Source organism: Aquila chrysaetos, chromosome 8 (genome assembly GCF_900496995.4).
Source record: "Aquila chrysaetos chrysaetos chromosome 8, bAquChr1.4, whole genome shotgun sequence".
NCBI classification, from domain to species: Eukaryota; Metazoa; Chordata; class Aves; order Accipitriformes; family Accipitridae; genus Aquila; species Aquila chrysaetos.
This window is the reverse complement of record NC_044011.1, coordinates 38031641-38054037: the sequence shown is the minus strand read 5'-3', so window position 1 is coordinate 38054037 and position 22397 is coordinate 38031641. Positions and strand designations below refer to the sequence as shown.

Here is a 22397-nt window from a genome sequence, read left to right as displayed (position 1 = left end):
AGGCAGAGCGGCTGCCCAGCCATGGCACCTCCTGCCTCACAGACGCTGCACACACTACGCAGGTACGTACCTTTTTATTGCTCTTTTAAGAATTTTATTGTGAGCTAAGATTTATTAGATTTGTGAGGGGTAACAGAACAGCTTCGTTGTCCAGTTCATAGTACAAAACCACAGCCAAATTTTTACAAATTAATCGTTTTAGGTTTTTTACTTCAGGAAAATACTATTCATCAGTGTTTTAATTCTTCCCTGAATTAGAGACGCATATTGCTCTAATGAGAAAAGTGTCCTTTTATTCAGAAGAGCGCCTTTGAAATTATTTCAGACCATTTATTGGATAACTAAGAACAAGACAGCCTCGCCTATCCAGTCCTGAAAATAAAATAAATTAAAATACACATTTTATTTTCTAATTTCCTTTACCGAGACATGATCAGTAGAAAGCAAAACCAAAATGTGAGGCAGAAAATCAAAATGGCAGTCAAAACCCTTAGCAAACGAGGCTCTTTCCCAGCAGGACGGCTGCGTTACCCGTGTCCCGGCGTGCCAGCCAGGTTCGTGCTCGGCGCGGCCAGCTCCCGCTCCTGCTCTGGGCAGCAAGGGCACCCGGCGGCACCTTGGCCTGAGCCGGCTGCCCCTTGGGCCAAATAAGCCCCTCGGCAGAGCCCACAGCAAAGCGTCAAGCTACCTCAGCGTTACTGGCAATGTTTATAAAGTAGTACTCCCTATTGACAGGGAAGTCACAGGGCTGGACGCTGACACGCAAACAGACACGTTCACGTGAACACCTAAGTAGAAGTGCAAAAAAAACGGTGGCCCAATGGTGCATTTTGCTTCACCGAAAACCAAATCCCCCTCACTTAAACCAAAGCACGTTACATTTACAGGTGTGCATTTGAATGCCAAGTAGCAAACCAAACAAAAAACCTGAACAAGAAGCAACAACGCGACCCAGGCCTGAGGAGGGTTAGGAGGGCTGGAGGGGTCTGACACAACACTCGAGAATGGGCAGGCACCGATGTTCAAAACGTCAAAAACCCAAAGTTAACACAGTGTTATTTGCTTTACAGCCATCTCCTCCTCTCGTCCACGGGCGCCAGGAGGGGAAGGGAAGCCCAGCCCCAGCGTCGGCTGCTGGCGGGTCCCGCAGCAGTCGTTCGGCGGAGGCTCGCGTCCCGCCGCGCCTGGTGCGTCTCACAAGTGCCCTCACGGTGGAGCGTCGACAGAGTTCTGCCTTCGGTCTGGCCATCCTCATTCACACCGGGCGGTTGCAGGATGTCTCTCGGATTTCTTTTGTTTTTATAATACAGTGATTTTTAGCTATAAAAAGTTATCACCCCTAGAAACCTATGATACACGTAGACTGAGATATATTTCCTGTTGAAAATACAAGATTTGCTTACTATACAAAGTGCCAGAAGGACGCTGCAGGTCTTCAAAAGCCTTCAGATTTATTTTACTTAACTAGAGATGCTTCAGATTGCAGACTTACTGCCCTGATGTTGTGACAAGGTGAGGTGATTACCTAAGAGGTATTAGGTACTGTCCTAATTATTCAAACCGTGGTGAGAAGCAGTTGTGGCAAATGTGCGGCACTTGTTCTTCAGAAAGGAATTTGGTTCTTTTTATTTTCTAGTGAGTAGTTCACAGTACGCAGCCATCGCATGCGCTATTGCAAATGACACAGCAATCCCGAAGCCAAAGCCAGTGCTGAGAAAGAGCGTTTCTGTCTAAAATAAATCCAAAGACGTGAAGGCAAATGGTTGAACCCAGCTGGCGCAGCAGCTGCTAACAGGAACCTCGGGCCTGCGCTGGATGCTGCCACCCCAGTAACTGCCCCTCTGCTGCCCGCGGGCACCTGATGGGAGAGGAGCGTGGTCCTCTGCTCTGCTGTGCTGCAGTGGGCACGACCGAGCGGCGGCTGGAGCGCCTCTGGCTTCAGGATTTTACACAATAGGTAGTGACGCCTGACCTTGAACAAGATCCCATGATTAAACAGATTTTAATGCAGGTGCTGCCACTTTGTGAAACTGGCAGTACCCTCCTGAATTTCAGGTAAATGACCTCTTTGATGATGACTAATTCTTGGCTACATGCACAAAACTGGCGCTGGATGGCCACAGACAACAGAAGGGGAGCAGAGGTTGAACACAGACTGGAAAGCACCTCCACCATTCACCCACGCTCCAAAGGAGGGAAACATTTCTTACGTGGGTAGTCACAGGAAAACCTCTATTTAGACAAAATTCCCTAATACACAATTAAGTGTTGACCGGAATGACTAAAAGCAATGCTCTACAGTTACATTAAATAACCGCTTGCAGTACTGGATCGTGTCCTCTTGCTGCGACACCAGTACTTGTGCACAGGTGCTCGGGGGGAAGAAGTGCGTGCTGCCGTCCGCCCGCTGCCACACCAGCGGTGAGAGCTCCCATCGCCTTTGTTCTCTTTTGTGACGGAAACAATCAAGTGAAATGCATGATGATAACGCAGGTGATACCTGATCGTCGGCCATCTCTGTCTGAAGACAGGAGAACTGCAATTTTACAGCGCAAACCCCTCGCCAGTCCCCTTCAACACGTGCTCATCCAAAATTGCAAGTTCTGTAGAGGCAGTAAATAATTAATCTATTTTAAGGTCTCTTGGGTTCCCTCGGCCGGAGTTCTGCTCCCGCAGCACCTCAGTTGGAAGACTTGCTGAGAGCACTGGCGGAGCGGCGAAGCTTCCCGGAGACTCTGCTCTTCGAGGCGCGTGGTAACGTGGGCGAGGTCTGGTCTGCTAACTCTATTCCTATGGAGACAGTAAGGTCAGCGCTTGCACTTGTGGTGAGGCAGCCTGGAAAACAGAACAGGCAGAGAAACAATAGCGTAAGGACAGAAACAGCCTGCCTGTCTTTGCATCAGAACACCTGCTTGGCGAAATGCAGCCCCCCTCCACCTCCTCTTCCAAATTAATCTTGGGTATCACTCAGGTGAACCTGACATTTATAGTAGAAATTTGGCCCAGGCAGCTGAGGAGCTGCCGTGCTGTGCTTTCCTGGAGAAATAAGGAATTTCTGTTTGCCAGCTCCCAGAAAAAGCGAGGAGCGGCTGGGCCGTGAGCACTCGGCAGCGCCCAGGCGAGTGTGCGGAAGCCCCCCCGGCGGCAGCCCCTTTCGGGCTGGGGGTGCCGGTTGGCGCAGACCCTGCGGGCGCTGGCAGCTCCAGCAGCCGCCCGCAGCCCAGCACTGGGAGATAGTGGGGGGGTGGATGCACCGATCCTGCTCGCTCAAAGCTCCGACAAATCCCCCCCCCCCCCATAACAGAACTCAAAAAGTGTTTCTTTCGAGTGTGTGTTACGTAAAATTATTTCTTCCTGCATGTCACTGAACGGCTCTTCTGTATTTAATCTACTACAGAGAGCTGGAAATGAGTTTCCATAGCATGAATGCTTTCAAGAAACTCTACCTGGAAGGCGTCTTAGCCTCCGAAAACAACCCCAAAGAATCCCAATTTTTTCCGATTAGTTCCACTACTTAAACAGGACACTAAGTACCCATCATTATCGGGTACCATTCAAGCACTTTATTTGTGGGCCTGGGAACCTGGATGGCTGTAGCAGTGCCTACATGTGTTTACGCTTTGTTGTTCAACAACACGAAGTTACATCTCAATTATTCCCCACAGGCGATTACGACTAGAGGCCAGGACTAAATAGGTTGTCTGAATGAGAACAGATGAGGATACAGCCATTAAACTAAGAAGTAAATGAATAAACTGAGGTGCGTGCACATGTGCAACTCCTGCCTCTCCCCTGCGCGACTGTAATGGTGCTCTGAGGAATACAAACACGCATGCTGCAACCCAGCCCTGCTCTTGCTGCTGGGGTTCTGACCTGTCCCGAGGCACTTCCCAGCGTCAGTGTCATTTCATCAGCTCCCTTGGGGTACGGTATTTTTAAACCATGTTAAAATTCTCCCTCTAAGTCTTAACACAAAGGTGTTTATTTGAGGTGGGACAGAGGAACGGCCTCATACCCAGGTGCTTGTGAGCCTGTGGGGAGAAGGGAGGAAGGCTCCAAGCCCACGCCGAAGGTCGGGGCCAGTCTCGGCAGCCGTGCAACCACCTCTGAACTCCAGACTGATGGTTGCGTTTTGCAGCACAAACCTATCTCCAGTTCAACAATAAGCTACGTTTTCAGGCTGCGCCTTTATTTGCTGTTAGTTTATGCGACTGAAGATTACAGGGCTATCCTTAATACTCCCTTCAACTTTTATTAGCCCAGGTGACTCTCAAACGTGCAGAAAACGCACCAAAACGCAGCCAGTACCTTGGCTGAAGCTGCCGACGGTTGAGCTGCCCATCGGGCAGTGGTGAGCAGGCACAACCCCGCTCGCGACCAGGGCGAGCCTTGCCCTTGGGAAACAAGTCGGGGAATTTTCGTGGCTTAGCAAGGCGGACAGGACATCTGTGGGCAAGGTCGCAGCCGCAGGGCTCTGCAGGCAGTAAGGCGCCTGGGACTCAACCTGCTGTCTAAGGACAAAGACCCAAGTTGACTCAGCTGCGTTTTCCACAGACGGCTCGAGTGATTCGGGGCATTTTAAACCTCACGCCGAACACTACAGCCTATCCCACCCCATGACTAGGAATTGCAGCAGCCCCACTCTGCGCGTTGTAACAGCTTGCATTGATCCTGCTACTTCTTGGGAATAACGCTCGGAAACTCCATGGAGTTCGTTGGGCACGGGCAGCATTGCGTTCTGTTTCCTCCCTACAAGGGTTAAAATTTTGTCCTCGTGCTTTAGCTAACTCTAGATATTTTAATGACTCAAAGCGGTGAAGGGAACAATGCTGAGGTCCGGCTGCAGCTAAACCCAAAGTACCACTGGCTCCTTTGAAATCCCTCAGCCAGTTTGCAAACCGGCGTTTGCATTTCAAAGACAATCTTTACTTACCAGATTTATACTTCAAGACAATTGACTGAAGGGGAAATATCACATTAAAAAAAGGTGAAAAATGTGACTTAGCGAGCAAAGGCATTTTCTGTGAAAAATGTGGAGCTGTCAGTTTTGGATTAAAAACAACCTGCGGTGCTGTTCGCGGGGAGAAAAGCGTGGGGGAGGGAAGGGCTGTCAGGGAGGTGTCGTACTTTACATTCCTGCAGTTAAGCAGAATGGCAGATGGTCAAAATAATACAGTTTTCACCAAATGGACAAGCTCAAGCAATATTCATGCAAGCGCTGAACAATGCATCGCCTGCGCATATGAAAAGCAGGGCGGCTGCGGCAGGCGGGGGTGCGGGCGAGGCACACCTCGCTCCGGGAGCACCCGCAGCATCCGCCCGCCTCGGGAGCCGGCACATTCCTCCAGTCCGAACTTTCTTCTGGCGAGTCCTTAGCTATGCAATCAACCTTGAAGCTCCCCCGAAACCGCCTTGATTGATAGGGAGACAGCAGCTGCAGAGTGAGCAAGTAATAACCACAAAAGATAAAGGCTTTCATACAAATATTATAATTCCACTTGCAAGCTGTCTGGCATGAACTCTAATTACTTGGCCGTCTTGTAAGGGGAGCCTCCAACTTTGTTCAGAGACGAGGCTCCACTCGCTCAGCCGCGCCAGGGAGAGAAGCCGGGCTGCGCGCGCCCACCGGGACGTGCACAGGAAAATCGGCGTCGTGTTGGTATTGAAGTTAAGATGCTCGTGAGAGGCGTAGTTCTTTTACTTTTTGCAGTGATACGGAGGAGGGGTTATTTTCTCTCTTGCTGCGTTTGTTTCAGAGGGTTCACAGGCAATGTGAAATTGTAAGTTGTAAAAACCAAGCAGCAGCTCCGCAATGGTGTAGTAAATAAAAAATACTGGTTTCTGACTCACAGGTGGACCAGCGGAGTGCTTAAAAATCACAGCTCAGCCAAAGGTGAAATCTGCAAAAAGGGGGGAAAAAACCACCAAAAGCTGCACAGCAACTCTTCTCCTGCAAGTCACGGTGGTTTCTGGGCGAGCACCGCTGCGGAGGTGATGCTGTGCAGGTGGGCCAGGGGTTGCACCCGGCATATTGCAGGTGGCTGCCCCGTCCCTGATCCCGTCCCATGGTGCCCCGGCCACAAACACACACACAAAGAGGCCCAGCCGAGACCAAAACGCTTCCCACTGCGGCAGGTGCTGGCGTTGGCCGTGCCTGGCAGCAGCCGGAGGGAGCGGCAGCCGCCTGGGCGGGCGGGCGGGCGGGCAGTGGGCACCCCACGGGGCTCGGTGTGCAGGGGGCGGGAGGAGATGGGGCGGTGGCGACAGGGACAGGCAAAGACAGACCCAGAGAGCCCCAGAGCTGCCGCAGCCGCACGCTGAGCACAGGAGGAGGAAGAGGAGGAAAAGGAGGAGGAGGAGGAGGAGAGCTGTTAGTGATGGAGCACAACGCCAGCAGCAGCAGGGCCTGCGGGAAGCATCGCTCTTACCTGCGGCAATTACCGTAACGAGACCGTTACATATTCTAATCTAAAGGGAGAGAACACAAAATCATATAAATACAGGAACAGCACACCCGTCGCGCTCGCGTGAAGGTCAGGCCAGCTGCTCACGGGCACCCAGCACAGTGGAAACTGGCCACGGGCGTCACGGCAAACTCGGCACGCCGTGGGCACCGGTTGTAAGGGCAACTCACGATAGAAAGTTCACCTCAGTATCCTTAGGGACCTAGAGAGAAATGGGTACCCACAGGCTTTCTCCTGGCCCCTGTTGGTCTGTTGACTGGAAAAATAGAGGGAGGAAACGTTGGCAAAAATTGGAACGAATAATCGCCTCCCCTCAACTTTTGCCAAACTTGCCGATATGGTACCATGGGACTTCAGCAGCCCCTTACTTCAGCTACACTTCCACCACTGTTAGTGGTCATACAACTTCAAACAGGGTAAAATTTGAGGCTTCACACAGACCTAGACCACGATTACACTGTAGGCAGGTTAAAAAACCTGGAAGTGAACAACATACATATCATTGGGCCGCATAAACTTCCCCCGAACGGAAAGCCGCTTGGATGTGCAAAAACCACATCATGGGCAGTCATACGCCTGCACACAAATAAGACACACGTGGATGATGGATCAGGTGCCTCTGCGGTCTCTTAGAGGTACAAATCCTTTACGGTGATGAAGGCTTAAGCTTTTAAAATATGTTCCTTGCAGGAGGGGATTAAAAATGCAGTCAGTAATACAGATAAAATACACTGTAAATGAAGAGTTATCTTTTGGAAAGCTAGAGATAGATAGCTTTTTTTAAATCTACTGAACAGATCTGGTTTCCCACACACCACCAGGGCATGTGCTCTAGGAAAAAAAGATCTTTTAGCAATTTCTCTTCTCCTTGTGAAGCAGATGAACACTCCCGAAAGCAAAATAACTCCCTCTCCCCACCCTTCAGCATATGCACAAGCACAGCAATATTGGAACTGGTGATGGTGAAACATTTTCTTGGACTTCCTATGGAGAAAACAGGCAGGGCCTCTGGCAGGACAAGAGCGATAGAGAGCCGAACCACTCAGGGGTCCAACTCCTCACCAAAACTGGCTGAACCCTCCTCAGGGACACCACACGCAGAAAACCAAAATTAAAGCATCTTCTCTGTCAGCTGCCTCACAGGTGCAGGAATGTTAGAGGTTTTTTTCTTCCCCCCCAAAGCAAACCAACCAACCCACCAGAAGGCCACAGTGTTTCTGTGGTTGAAATCAGCTTTTCAAGTTGGCAATATGTTCGGCAGAGCACTTCATGAGTACAGCAGGTACCTCACACAGCTTTACAAGATACGGGATCCTTACTGATGGGCTGCAAAGCTGCTGAGTTTGCTTTTAAGAACTACAACGACAAAAAGGCCACAATTTGTGTATTATAACACTACTGAAAATGTCATGAAAAAGACAGCCACTCACTGCTGTGGAAATTTCCCCCCGAAATTATTTGGTAAAGCTAGGCGGCAGGCTACTGCTATTTCTGCGCCTGCCCTTCCCTCACCCCCATCCCCAGGCAGAAGTAAGAAAACCCTTTGAGCCTTTAACTGTGTTCATGCACATGTTTAAGGGGCTACTACAGAATCCTGAGATTAGGTGCATTTTTTGGACACTATCTCTGCAGAATTACTCTGCGCTGTCTCTGAAGCCGGGCACTGCTCCAGACCCAACTGTTTTTAGCACGGGGCAAGTGAAACCTAAGAAACAACTCCTTGAGCGTGGCTGTGGTCAGCCACCCTCTTAGTGCAGGGTGGAAAAGCAGCCCTCCGCAGCATGGCGATGGCGTTTTCCCTTATTGCCCTTGCTAACCTGGGAGGAACCGATCAGACAAACTAAACACAAGGCTATTCCTCTTACTTGGTAAATGTTTCTATTGTATAAGAAAAAGACAAGAAAGGTGGGTCTTAATGTGTAACCCAAGTATGTAAAAACAGATTACAACATCATGCGTGATCGTTATGGATTTTGAAGCTTCGTACTTGAGAAGACCCATGACGTTTTCACACGGGCCATGACCTATCTCCCCCCCCCAATTAACCTATCAGCCATGACAGGTCTGTGGAAATCTTTTGTTTTCTTTCCCAGTAAATGTGAAGGCAATAAAATTCCAGAGAGAATCGTAACAGTAAATCCGCTTAGCATTTTGATATGCTCTGCTTTCCACTCACAAGGACGTGGCTGAAAATACAATGTAGGCAAGCACCCTGAGCCTGCATGTTCAGGGGAGCGTATTTTGAAGAAATTATCATTAAAGCAGTGGTCGTGTTCATGCCAAAACACACACGTTCAAGGGTCTGAAACGCAGATAGAAGAACCAGCTGCATTAAGGATGCAGGAGATCAAATCATTGGAATGGCATTTACACCACGTGGCCCTTTGGTGACTTGTCGTGTTTGGTCTGAGCTGTTAAAATGTTTCGTATTTGGTTACAGGTGACAGCTGTTTTAAACCTGCATTGAGATCTTTCATTTACCTTATGTCTTTGAGCAAACCCCAAAGGCTATGTGCTTCGACCTCAGCAGCGACAGAGGGGATCCCCTGCAAGAACAAGCGGGTGTTCTGGCTGGAAGCCGCTGAAGGCTGGCAGCTGGGCAATGGCACAAAACGTCACTTGTCAGTTATATTTGGAGCGTCTTTCTATCAGCTGAATTTACACAGCCCCTTTCCCCCCCAAACCCATGAACATGCTGCAGAAGAAAGAAGGACGTTCGAGCTGACTGTCCCAAGCCTGCACCAGCAGCACAGCCTCAGGCCGGAGGGGGATGAAGGCCGTTCTTCGGAAGGCGTAGGGGGGACAGCTCAGCCCTGCCTGCGCTGGAGAGCCAGCGCCACGGAGGTCAGGCTGCACTTGCAGGGCCAGCAGAAGTCAAGGGCAGATTTTGTACCTACTTCCCCTGACCAGATCGGACCCTACGTGAGGGGCTGCAGCAGGCGAAACATTGGTAAATGAGGAGGTTTGCTCCACTGTTGTTTGGTTATGAAAAAAAAAAAAAAAAAAAAAAAAAAAGGAGTACCTTGAAAAGCTATAATGAAGCAGTAAGAAGACTCTGAAACTACAGGTTAATCAAGGGCAGAAACAACCCTAAAAACAGCACTCACAGCTCCCAGCACAGGTGACAAGTGCTTGGCACCATCGCGAACCCAGCCTTGATTGTTTTAGAGATTTGGAAATAAACCCTAAATGTACACATCAAAGTTCTAATTAGTCGTGACTTGGAGCAGCCGCTAATTAGTTCTGCACTGGTCAGCCAGCCAGAGGGACCACAGCAAGCGGTAGTGGTTATTCCTCCTTTGCATGCAGGCATAGAACACACAGCACAGCCTTAAACCACCGCCCAAAGCCTCCCGCCCGGGCGCCGGCAATCTGCGGCAGCAGGACGGCACTGCACGGGCTCTCTCCGCCGCGGCGGCTGCGGGGCTGACATGCGTCAGTGCGGAGGAAAAATGCAAAGGGGCCACATTGCCTGGAGCTTTCTTGCGAGCTGACAGCTCGAGCAGCTGGAGCTGTCACCTGGCAGAAGAGAGAGGCCCGTCAAGCTAATATTCTTCCCCATCCCAGCGCTGATTGCTAGGGAGGAAGCCCTCCCTTGCCATCTCCTCTCCCAGAGATCGTAGCTGGGAGAGCTCCCTCTGAGACAATCAATTAAATGGAAAAAAGAAAGGGCCCAGGCTGAGAGCCCCAATGCTGCTCACACCCTCTCCACTGCAGATCCTGAGGTTACGCCGGCCTCAAGGGAGAAGCAACCCCAGCACCTACACAGCCTCGGGGGACAGGTCCAGGCTGTACGCCCTCACAGGCGCTGGGCAAAGGGCTGAACCGCCCTGGCACCCAGAGCCGTCTGCAACTGCTTTGCAGGGAGCTGCAAAGTAACGATGCAACTTCCTTACCATTCTGCACGGATTTGTACGCTTCTGAACCAGGCCCGGTCATCCTGGTGTAAATATACATCAGACCGTTCAAGTGGGGTACAGAGGGGTACCCCTGTACAGGGGGTACAGAGCTGACGCCACCTAACGATTCATGGTATTTACTATGACTTTGCCCTATTTAATAATAGGCAATTTCTAACACTTACAGGGATGCTGAGAATTTTACTAATTCAAGAGAGTATTTGTTTCATGAAAAAATGCAAACTGTCATACTGTTAACATGCATAACCCTTGACATTTTAAAAACCTAAAGGGTCTGATCAAGGCACGGGAGAAGTCCCATGGTGTATTGAGGATGCAGGAGCTTCCTTTTTATTCCTTCGTTTATAACTACCAGCAAGGTGTTTAAACTCTTCAGACTGCTAGATGCATGAGTAGATTAATGAATTAAGGAAGACACCACAGCCTGGAAAAGATGTTCACTCACTGCCTGAGTCCCAAAGAGGAAAATGGTGTTTGTAATGTCTAGTGTTGTCTTTGCAACTGTAACAAGTGCTCCTGTGGGAGGAGGGCTGCACTTCCACTCAGTCATTGCTTCATCAATCAGCAAAATTATGATTTTGTTTATAGCATCCCCATGTCATCATAGAAATCACTGTGATTTCTCAGTTCTGCCATTAAAAGATCCAGAAAGTGGATCAGAATTACTGTGTCATGTTATTTGAATATGCTCATGCCGGTTTCCCTAAGTGTGAAGGAAGGAAGGAAGTAATGGAAAATATGAAATGGATTTATTCCGTGTGTCTTGCTGAAAGGCATCTCTGGGGAGAAAGGGTAAATTTTGGGTTTCTGCAGAACATCCTGACTTTCCTCCTTCATTAAATCAGGTAATTACGCTTGATTGAATTGAAAATTTCATTTGGCACCTTTTCATTCTCTGCTATCAAGCAGCTACCACGGGCCAAGAAACAATTTCACCAGGCAGGAAAGGACCATCCACCGCCAGGCTCCGCCTCTTCGTGATGCCGAGATGCAGACAGAGCCTCAGCGAGTTCTTAGGTGAGCTGGTAGCTACCACGGAAGGAACACAGTGATGGGAGACCTCCGTATTTCTAAGCCAAGGGTTTTGAGGCTCGCAGTGATGGAGAGAGTCATGAGACTGCAATTTCTGCCGACGAGCGCAAGTTAGAAGTTAGATGGATGCGACAGCACGGTGCTGAAAGCCGCCCCAGCGCAGCCTTCAGTTGCCAGGCACTGCAGGTTCCTGTGGTGGTGAGAAAGTCCAGGTAGGCGGTAGCTCTGTGGAAGAGGGGTAGGAAAGCCACACACGGATCACTGATAACCAAGACCACAGGGGTAAGGAGCACCTCCTGAATCCGCCTGTGCAGCTTCAGGAAAAAAAAAGAAACACCTTGAGTCCTGCCTCCTTTGGTAACTCTTCCCACTCCTCTGCTCCACCTCCCTAAGCTTTTCATCTTCATTTACTGCCTGGACAACCTCTACAATTGCAACGCCTGGCCCCTGCGATTGCACATTTTCCCTCTCACCTACTGAGAACCAAGTTCAGGCAGACCTCGTAATGCACTCTGTGCTAATGACTTAACTTCTTGTGCTTCCTTCCACATTTAAGGGCAATGCCTGTACTGGAAAAGAAGGGTTCGGCACAGAGGTTCAAGTCCACGCCGAAGCGCCGCATGCAGCTCCGCAGCAGCGTCCCGGTCCGGCCGGTAACAATTGCCAGATGGTTTCAGCACCGCCTCTTCTTGCAGTGGAAACAGCTGAGCAGTGGGCTCCTAGCTGCCACGGTAGTCTGGAATTTTCTAAGTCCCAGTTACCAGAAACTAATTTTTCAGTTTCAGGCAATGCTGTCATATTGATCAAACCCAACACTTGGCATGTGCTGCGTATGCTGTAATATCATGGCACAGCTACTCATTTTCAGATGTGTATTTTTTTAACGTTCAGCTCCATTCGGCTTCCCTAAAAATACGCAAATATATTATACAGAACCTGTAGAGACTTTTTATTCCACCTAGTACACGGAACTGACAAAACATCCTGCAGATTTTCAAGGAAAATGCACAAAGAAGTAAAAAAACCCAGAAAAACCAAACCAAACAAAACCAAAAGAATTAATTGCTCAGTTAGCATTAAAAAGAATATGCCTGTTTAAGACAACAGTGACTCTGGGTTTTGTTTTGTTTCTGTCAAAAAAATATTTTAAAATTACATGGCTATTTGAAATATTCCTTTTGTTTTAAAGTGGGAAAGATAAAGCTCAGCACGTAGCAAAAAGTATTTTAAAATAAACCAAATCTTGTTTGTTGTACATTCAAGTGTTTTCTGCAATAAATTTATGCATGTAGAAGTCTGGAGACAAAAGAAAAGCATGTGTCACCTTTTCAACAAAACGGCTGCAAAATCTCAGTTTTATGTAAATAAGCAGGCACTGCTTCCAAGGCTTTAAAACCAGGGAATGCTGCAAACATCTATAGTTCCTCAACTCAAGTGTTGCTCCTGGGCAATGCTATAATATTCATTAAAGAATCCATTTATCAACAGATACCACATGTCAGAGTTTTCCAGCACAGTTTTCCTGACACTCCACTGAAAACGATGCTTTAAAAAAATTAAAATGGAAAGCAATAATCCGAGATGCTTTTGCCTGCCGTTTCATTCCACAATAGCTATATTAGCAACTAAAAAAGCAAAGATTTACACTATATCCTTTCTGATAACGTCAAGCATTATGCTTTATTTTCCAAATCATTAGCATGCACAAGAATGACCTCATGGTGAACAGATGCACTTGGATATGGCAGTGATTAGATCAGTCCTCTCAGCAGTCAAGTGTGCCCATTTCAATTAACCCTTTGAAGCACTAACTGCAAGTCTACGCTGCTAAAAAGCAGGTCTGTAGGTTCTCTTGAAAGTAGGAATCTACCCTTCTGAGTATAAAACCCTCAAATATAAATCTTTCTCTGGCAGCAAAGTTATCTCTTTTCCTTTCTAGAATATCCAACTACTTCCATTTTCTAAGGGTTAACACGATTCTGGCTTCTGATCTTAAATGAAAAAAAAAAAAAAAAAAACAAACCAAACCAACAAACGCTTTTTAGTCAGCAGAGGTAATTAAAGTTGGAACGCTTTTGTATCTGTTTGTGCCTGTTTCATTTTTATGATTTTTTCAAAGAACACACAAGTATTTTGTTGAATAACTGTGTTTCTTTTTGGCTGAGGGAGCAAGAATAGAAAAAGATAGCAGCTTAAAACCCCATCCTCTAAAACGAGAGAAATCTGCAGAGGGAAAGGATAAGAATAATTCAATAGTGTTGGATTACTGAGGATTTCCTGGGCTGACTCTCATACCCAGCCTAATTAAAATACAGCATGTAATGTACCAGTTTAGCAACAAAGGACCGTATTCTCATCTTTTGTTCCTAATCTGCACATCCCCTAAATGAGTTCAGGGATGTCCATTCTGCCTACCAGGCTGCATTTTCAATGTTTAAGATATACAGGGCTATCTGTGATACATATAGGGAGTTTAGGGCTCTACTTCTGAAAACAGCAAAAGAGGTCAATTTTCATGCATAAAATGTAGCACCTGCAAGACTATTTGTGATATGGGAGACTAAGCCAGGGCATACTTCAAGAAACCCACAACCCATCTGAATCTAGGGGAAGCATCCCTAGAGGCAGTATCAGAAAACATAAAAACATTTAGTTCAAATAAATGGATCATAGTTACTAAAACACCAATAATGTGTGTCATTAGCAGCTACGTATTCGATTCATGTAATGGTCTTGATTTGCTTCTTATACGTAGTGTTAACTACTAAAAACAATCTTAATTTTAATAAAAAGCATACTTACTCATTGACCCTTTCTATTGTGCACATGTATACACAGCGATGACAGGTTTACAATTAGGTGGTATTAAGAATAAGATCAGAGGGGAATTAATCTTAAATTTACCTGAAAAGTTTAGGCTAGGCAGGGTGAGTAGTATCAGCTGGCTTGCTGAGAAGGGGAAACACAGACCTGCATCAGCTCCATACATTTATTGCTCCATGATTCGTTTTTTCTGTTTCAGAATAGAAATTCCCCTTTTACATGAAGAAAAATGCCATCCGTATTTCTTGAGCGGCAGACAGCTGATTTTGCAGGCACAGGACAGGTGAATCTAAGCTTGGAGGAGGTCTAACTGCCTGCGGCACGGGGGGACATGCTGCACGCTGGAAAACGCAGAGCTGCCGCCGTTCACAGCCTGAGACCATCCTGCTTGCCCCCGGCTGTGCCCACGCTGACAGGGGAACTGGCGGCTCCAGAATAGTTTTCCATCCCCTTTCTAATCATTAACAGGGATGAATAGATGGCTGCAAACTTAGTCAAATTGCACCCGAGCTGGTTCTTCATTTATTTCCGGACGCTGCCGGTACATTTGTAGTACCCCGCCAATCTAAGCACGATAAACATGGAAACAGGCAAGGCTGAGGCAGCTGCTCGTGGTCCGCAGGCAGCTCCGCAGCAGGCCCCTGCTCGTGGGACGGGGACTCGCCCGAGCGGCGGCTGGCAACAGCGGCCGAGTTGCAAGGCTTACGCTCACCCTCCTTGCTGATTGCCAGGACGGCATCTGATGGAAAATACATCCTAATGGCAACAACTGACACAGCTCTTGGTAACAGTCGACTAACTAGGCAAGTAAATCAGTAGGTAATGTGAGGAGACTCTCTGAAGCAAAGATTTTGATGCCAGAAGTCATGACCGGCCTCCAGGTTCTTTTTGAGTGTGAAATAAATTCTGATGTTCGGAAGTCTGAAAATCAGGACCTGACTGTGGCAGGTTTTACTCTTAAAAAAAAATAAAATCATGAAATCACAAAAACGCATTCAGGAACTAATGATTTAAGAGTGTTCTGAAAAACTTAAGTAGCTGCTATGAAATATTTTAAATATTTTTGGCATACAAAATATATCACAGACTTTAGAAAGTATGACTACAGTATTATCAAATGAATCTCTCCTTGCTTGTCGAACTAAATTTGTATATAATAAGATCACTGTGTGCTCTAAGAAGAACATGAAAACAAAATACAATTATGCGTAGAGCAAAACATTTAAAAAATATCAATATATCTACATTTTTATTTGCCGATACATCAACAGATAAATGATTCAAAGTGCTAACAACACTGGGCATGAAATCTACATTTCTATTGAAACTGATAATTTTTTTTGTCTCAGACTTTTGGCAGAGTGTATAAAAGAATTTAATTCACAGCTGTTCTACTTTTTAATGTAGAAAACATTAATCAAAGCTTTAAGTTATAAGCTTTTCTAATGTTGTTTAGTATTCCAGTTCAACAAAGATCAATAGAGGCCATCCCTGTGTTTCTTGACGCCTCTCCAGGAAGCAGAGGCGCGATTATGTAAATAGCACCGGTTCCCCTTTACTTCTGCCAGCTTGCTTATCTCCAAAGCCTTCTGCCTGCTGCTACTGGCGACCAATGCAAGGACATGCATATACCTCTTATCTCCTAACAAAGCTCTGAAAGCTCGAGGATTGGAGCCAGTAACGTTAAACAATGATGCACAGCTGATTTTATTTGTAAGTGATTTATTTTAGTAAATTTAATTTCTTCCTTCAATTTTTCAGTTTAGATGGAAGATACTTGCTAACAAGTCAGGCTAAAGAGAAATAGAGCAGATGTCCTGCAACATTTATACATGTTTGAAATAATCTATTAAACAATCTGAAAGAGTAGCAGGGAATAATCAGAAAGTGCCAGTTTCACCCCGTGAGTGTAAAAAAGGGATTAAGGAATCTTTGTTGAGGAGTCCAACACACGGTGACCATATACTTTTTTGGAGGCTGGAAAAACGAATCTTGAGGGTACTAGAAATCTGCATTTCAGAGTCAAAGCTTCCTTTCAGGAGACATTTATTTAAACTCAATTAAAACAGCAAAGTAGCAGTTCATATCCTCCTGACTGCATGCTAACTTAAGATCTCGATAAGGCACATAAGGAATAAAATCACAGAGTTCAGTATTACATTTTCATCTTTCAGTAGGGCTGATGAATGATGATCAGCATTAACGTGTGTGTATATACATGTACACACGCATGCATGTATATATATCCATACACGTATTTAAAAAAACCCAAAGAGGTTCCAGGCCAGGTGTTGGAAGGAAGCCTGAAATTTGCTCATCTATATTTAAGGGAAATGTTAGCATACTGCACGCTGCTATGATTTTCTAGCAGAACACTGTTCTTACATTTCTTTTGCGTTAATCCCTGACCCTGGTATCTCAGCAGCATAATCCCCATTTAGCATTAGTAGCAACGGCTTCTACTGTGAGGAACTATTTTTCGATAAGTAAGCACCGATTCAGGCATAGCTTTTGAACAACATATTCCCAGCTCAGCAAGAAACCCACACTCCTGAATGAACCAGAGCACATTACTGAGAGAAAGTTCATTAACCTTGCTAGATTCGGGGGTTAACAGGATAGCTGAAGAAAGGAGCAGAGTGAATAGCTCTGATGCAAAACAAATTAAAATGAATGTCATCATTCCTTTTGATATTCATTAGTTGATTCAGGGGAAGAATGGTCTTCTTAAATTTGCAAGCATTTATCTACAAAAAACAGGTGTACATCTGCTGCTCAAGTGCTTCTTAGTGCTAAAGAGAAGAATAATGTGCAGAGACTCACCAGTTCCACCAAGGGAGTAGCTGGGAGAGGGAGAAAAGACCTGAGCAGCAAAATCCTCAAATGTCATTACTTCTTTATGGTTCTGGATTATTGCTTCGAGATACAGAGCTCTCTCCTCATAACTGCAACGACCAGGTTAAGGAAATGTGTGCACAGAATTAAATGCTGTTACACAACGTCCACGAACACCGGCACTTCAGATCCCCAGCAACACCAACCAGGCTGTACACGGGCACGGAAAAGAGGGGACCAAAATTGCCCAATGCTGCTCAACAGTTCTGAACACAAGCAACTAGGAGCGAACACACTTAATGGCTTGAAATTAAGGGTAATACTTTTTAGCTTCATGAATGAAAAGCAGTGACTCAGTAGATCCAACAGATTGCTAACGTTATCGAGGGCAGAAACAAACCCGCCCAGACTGCAGACTTTTTTAAACCAAAACCCAACTTTAACAGAGAAGCTGTGGCATTACAGAAAGCTCCTGGTACACAATATTCCTATTACAATGAACCCTGTCAGACTAGAAAAATGATTAGACTGGAGAAACAAGCTACAGGACAGACAAGAAAAAAACCCACATATTTATTTGATCACTGTACTTCTTAAAAGGAGTTAACTGTAATAAACACAATTCCTGAAAGCGTGAAGTTTGTACTTAAGGCAGGTGCTAGAAGGTAGAATCTGATGTGTCCTAAATAAATGATGCACATTGGAAAAATTCACCCCACAACTTGCATGCATTATAGTCTGCATAATGCAGACAACAAAGCAATCTAAAATCAAGACTATTGCCTTTTAATTAAAACTCGGCAACCTGGAACACACAGCATTCAAATGTGTAATCAAAAACCAGTCACCAATAAAACTTACAAGCGTAACAAGCTGAAGCAACTTTCCAGCTGTCTTAATAGGACCCCTGCTTGCGGCAGCTTTTCACAGCGGAGAAAGCAAATCTTTTCCTTTTGTGTGCAGCTTCTGTTTTCTCAGAAGGTGAATCATACACTTCCAATAACAGGATAACGTCTGAAACAAATCTACAATGGGCCGAAGAACCTCACGTATGACTTTATGAATTAACGCTCGCAGGAGCCAGTATGACATCTCATTCTCCGTTTCCTCATTTAAAACAAAAGTTTTCAGATTCTCATTGTGTTTCTCTAACGGGGAAATGTATTCTAACTCTGCAAGACTGTTATGTGAGAGCAAAGGCCAATTCAAATTCAGAAATTAGGAGCAGTGAGAATAACACCGGTGACAACATAATGCAGGTGAGGGTATTTAAAATTGAAAAGCATTACTAATTAATATTGAAGTACCATTTGTGACTTTCATTACATTAACGAAACCACTCTGAAACAGTTTTTAAAAAAAAAATAAAATCAGAGTAAAGCGGTACTTAAAAATAGGACACGATGGTCTCCAGTGTTCCACCTCAAGGGGAATAAGCAAAGTGTGTCTCAATTGTATGCAAGTTCCTATAGGCATGGTGGCAAAAAAGAAGAAAGAAAAAAAGAAAAAAAAAAAAAAGGCATTTTGCTTTTAATGCTAGCAGAGGACGATTGATATGTGATAAATCTTCTTATAAACTTCCCGTGGAAGCCTGAAGAAAGAAAATCAATACATAGCGTTTCAGAGTTTGCACCTGCTGACAGCGTTATTTGCTTAGTTTTTCTCTCTCTTTTCCCTAAGCCCAGGAGAACGCATTCCTGATAGCGCAAGCATTAGCCCGCCTGCGTTTGGGGCTGCCTCCCTATTATGGGCTGAACTCCTGATGACTCTTGTTAATGAATAGGCTGCCAAACTTCCTAGGAGAGGAGGCACACGCCTGGGCCCTATTCTAAAGGGACTGACGGATGCCATTCACTTCTCATTATGAAGATGCTTATTCCACGGCGCGCTCGGCTGTTGCCAGGGCTGTGCGGAGCGCGCGGCCGGGCGAGCGCCGGCCCGGCGAACAGCGGGACGTGGGGGCTGCGTGGCCGTCTGGCGAACAGCCCCTCCGACACGGAGCTGGCACGTGCTGGCGCAGCGGGAGCAGGCCCAGGCGTGACAAATTACTGAAAGGGCTCGGCTAAACTTGCGGCTGACGACCACCTGAGCCTGCGGACCGGCCATCAGCGCTCGATTCATTGCGCAGCCTTTTAGGCTGCGGTCTGCTTGTGGGCCCGCTTTAAACAAGGCAGGGAGACTATAAAGGCTTTTCATGCTATGCCTAATAATATCCTGCTGTTTAATGAAAGACCTTGCACATCTAACACATAAGCATACAATGCGCAGAACAACTGCTAACACACCAGAAGTTTGTACCGATTTTGCTAAATATTGCACGGAATAAGAGAGCGAGGAGATTTTGACGAGGTTAGATTTACATCTCGTAAAATCTTTATTTATGAGACAGAAGATGCCCCTAACCACACAAAAGACTGGGAAAAAAACCACTCAGCCAAACAGCTGGGCAGCTATAGGAGAGGCATCTGAAAAAGAACACACTGAGCTGAGTTTAAGCCAAGGTCCAGCGAGCTGTGCAGATCGATCAGGAGCTCTAGAGGCGTACGAGGAAGATCCCAATTCAGTGCCGCTCTTGCAGATTAAAAAGCGGAAAGCAGTAGGCGCAGATACCACCGACGCAGCGAGGAAGACCGCTGCGTACACCGGCTCCACTTCTCCACCACCGTTCTCAGCTCAGCACGCTTCTCCTGTCTCTCCCAGGCTCCCCTAAGCACGACTACCAGGAGCACCAGACAGCACAGTGGCTCCTGCCATACGGGCAGCAAGCGAGGTGCTCGTGCTAATTTTCACTTACAGCCTAATCTAAAAAGCATTAAGTCACTGCAGGAAAATTAAACGAAACGCTCTGCTATCTCTGTTTTAATACATACACACTTATTAGGGAAAACGGTTTGGATTCATTAAAAAAAAATAATAAAGTTTTACCAAAGTTTAGGGATATTAATGGAGGAATTAGGAACATAAGCAAGCTGTAAAGAATCCTCTGAAAGATACCTCCAGCCTGTAAATATACGTCAAGAAAGCAGCATGACATCACGAATACCAGCTGATCTCTCACACAAAACCTTTGTTCCGTAACTTATTCAAGTTGCGCTTCTTGTATGCAAACAAAAACACCGCTTTGCTACTTAATTGTGTTTATGCCAGAATCTTCTGTAGGCATCACTACATTAGTCATCTGTCAGATACCCTGGAGTCCCAAGTAATGTATTTTGAGGATCTGAGAGAACATAACATACCCAAAGAATAATAATATGAGATAGATGGGGGGGCGGAGGAGAAGACTTAGCATTTCAAGACCGTTTTTACAGGAGCAGTCTGAAACAGTAATTTTCAATTGCAGACTCAAGAAGCTTCGTATTTATCACCACGTAAGAATGCTTTTGTCCAGATAATCACTAGTGCAATACTTGATCTGTCAAAACTGCAGTCCTTGTAAATGTCCTGTGCCTTCATCCTTAAGAACCAGTGATGCGATTTTACTTACTTACACGTGTTAAAACATTAAGCCGAACCTTTTTAATATGAAATTTGTGTCATCTCTCTCCTGTGAGCTTTCAGCATAGTGTATCTGACAGAAAGATGCTCACGAACGCTAAGCCTCGTCGCATTATTTAGATCAAGCCAATATGCGCAGAGTGCCATATAAACTACCACTTTTAAAAAAATGCAACACATATATCAGCAAACTCCCACTGCCAGCTCATTGCTATGCTCTGGGTCGAGCAGGGCCAGGAGAAAGCTTGAAGTGCCTGGCTGGCTTTTCTACAGAAGCCTCAAGGCTAGATTGCTGAAGTGAAGCATGCAAATCATTGTCTGAAGACGGCCTGGCTGCAGAGAGGATGGGTTATGATCTTGAACCCCACCCCTGTGAAGAAGCTGGACAGCTGGCTTCCCTGATTAACTAAGCCCCCATTTATCTGAAGGTTTTGGGCGTCCCCTGAGATCTTCAGATAAATGGAGTTATACTAGACATTCAAAGGAGCTGATCAAAAGCAGCCTCTTTTAATATGTATGGCAATTTGACCCATCTCTTCAAGGACTGCATTATTTTACATTTCACTTCTACCAAGGCAAAACTCCAGAGCAAAATCTTTTCAATGGGCACAAACATTTTTATTTATTTCATATATTAAATAACATCGAGAGGCATGACAAGGTGTGAGTTACTGACCATGAATATATATAAACTGTGGGAAAGCTGGAATTTAGTTCCAATTTGAATACAGCAATCAAATCTCAGTATTTGAATATTGTGAGCTTTTATAACTGTTTTATCAGTTTATCAATTATTTTAATAGTTCAGCCATACAATGTAAGCTGTTCGAAAAAAAAATTAAAATGCTAAGACTAACTATTTGCAAGAAACCACGCCATCTTACTGCAAGCAGTAGGATGATCTGTGAAGTTCTGTGCTGAGACATGTGGACCTCCTTCCAGATGGAGAATCCAAAAGACAAAAGGTAGAATTTTTTGAAAATTCACCAGAGACTCAGGTATCAGCCAGTGCACGTCTCTGACCTACAAACATCACTTCCATCTTTAACCTCTACAACGTAGAGTCGGTTTCAGACACACGGTTTAAAATGTAAAGATTTTGAAAAGCCTTCAAAGACCTCGACATCTGGGTTCTGCAGGTGAACTGAGCCATCCTGGGGTCAAGATCCGCCCAACACTTCCTTCTCTGCACATACACACAACGTTAAACCACGAATAACTATGTATTTAGAAATGGGGAATATAGAAGACGATTATTCCAACAGATCCTGAAAATTTAGAACTTTTGCTTATTAACCTTAACTCTGAGCTGACCTCAAGCAACATCTGCCACCCGTCACTGCTGACGGTAACGGTCAGCAATTCCTTCCCCACGCTATTTTTAGAAAACAAAAACATTTTGGCAACATTCGTCTACTCTCACCAATATATGGAAACAACTGTGGATTTTGTGGACACAGCACTCTTTTCACACAAATAAAAGACAAAATTATTTGTGGGCTTGTGAACAGGCAAAGAGAGAATTGACTGCCTACTCTCCACAGCTTGTTGTTTGTAGCGTGCCAATGCCAAGGGGCTCTAGTCCCAGGACTGGAACCCAACTGCTTGGGTCCATGGAGAGCGCACACTGAAACAACTGTTCCTCTGGCTCCAGAGGGACTGCCAAGGAAGTTAATGCGGACTATTGGCATGAACCTATTGCAATTCCCATCTGTGATGTGAATCCCACACTGAAAAGGGCTTTTGGGGCATCTGGCCAGTAGAGAATCTGGAAGTATAGAGGTAGACAGCTCCTTCCAGCCCATCAGACATCAAGGCTGTCTAC

General features: G+C 45.8%; 1 protein-coding gene across 12 annotated transcripts in view; it reads right to left on the bottom strand.

Moving 5' to 3' along the window:
- Positions 1-71: 71 nt before the first annotated feature.
- The window catches only part of RALGAPA2 (Ral GTPase activating protein catalytic subunit alpha 2), a 137198-nt gene continuing 114872 nt past the window's right edge, over positions 72-22397 (bottom strand). For 6 of the 12 annotated variants that reach the window (XM_030021849.1, XM_030021851.1, XM_030021850.1 and 3 more), the window contains 2 exons: positions 17063-17184; positions 72-2835 (listed from right to left, as the gene is read on the bottom strand). In XM_030021849.1, the coding sequence (XP_029877709.1) occupies positions 2681-2835; positions 17063-17184 (277 nt within the window). In that variant the 3' untranslated portion in view covers positions 72-2680. Of the gene's footprint in view, positions 6469-10544; positions 12323-14320; positions 15196-17062; positions 17185-22397 lie in introns of those variants that run through there. The other 6 variants (XR_003924528.1, XR_003924527.1, XM_030021853.1 and 3 more) reach the window with 6 other exon arrangements.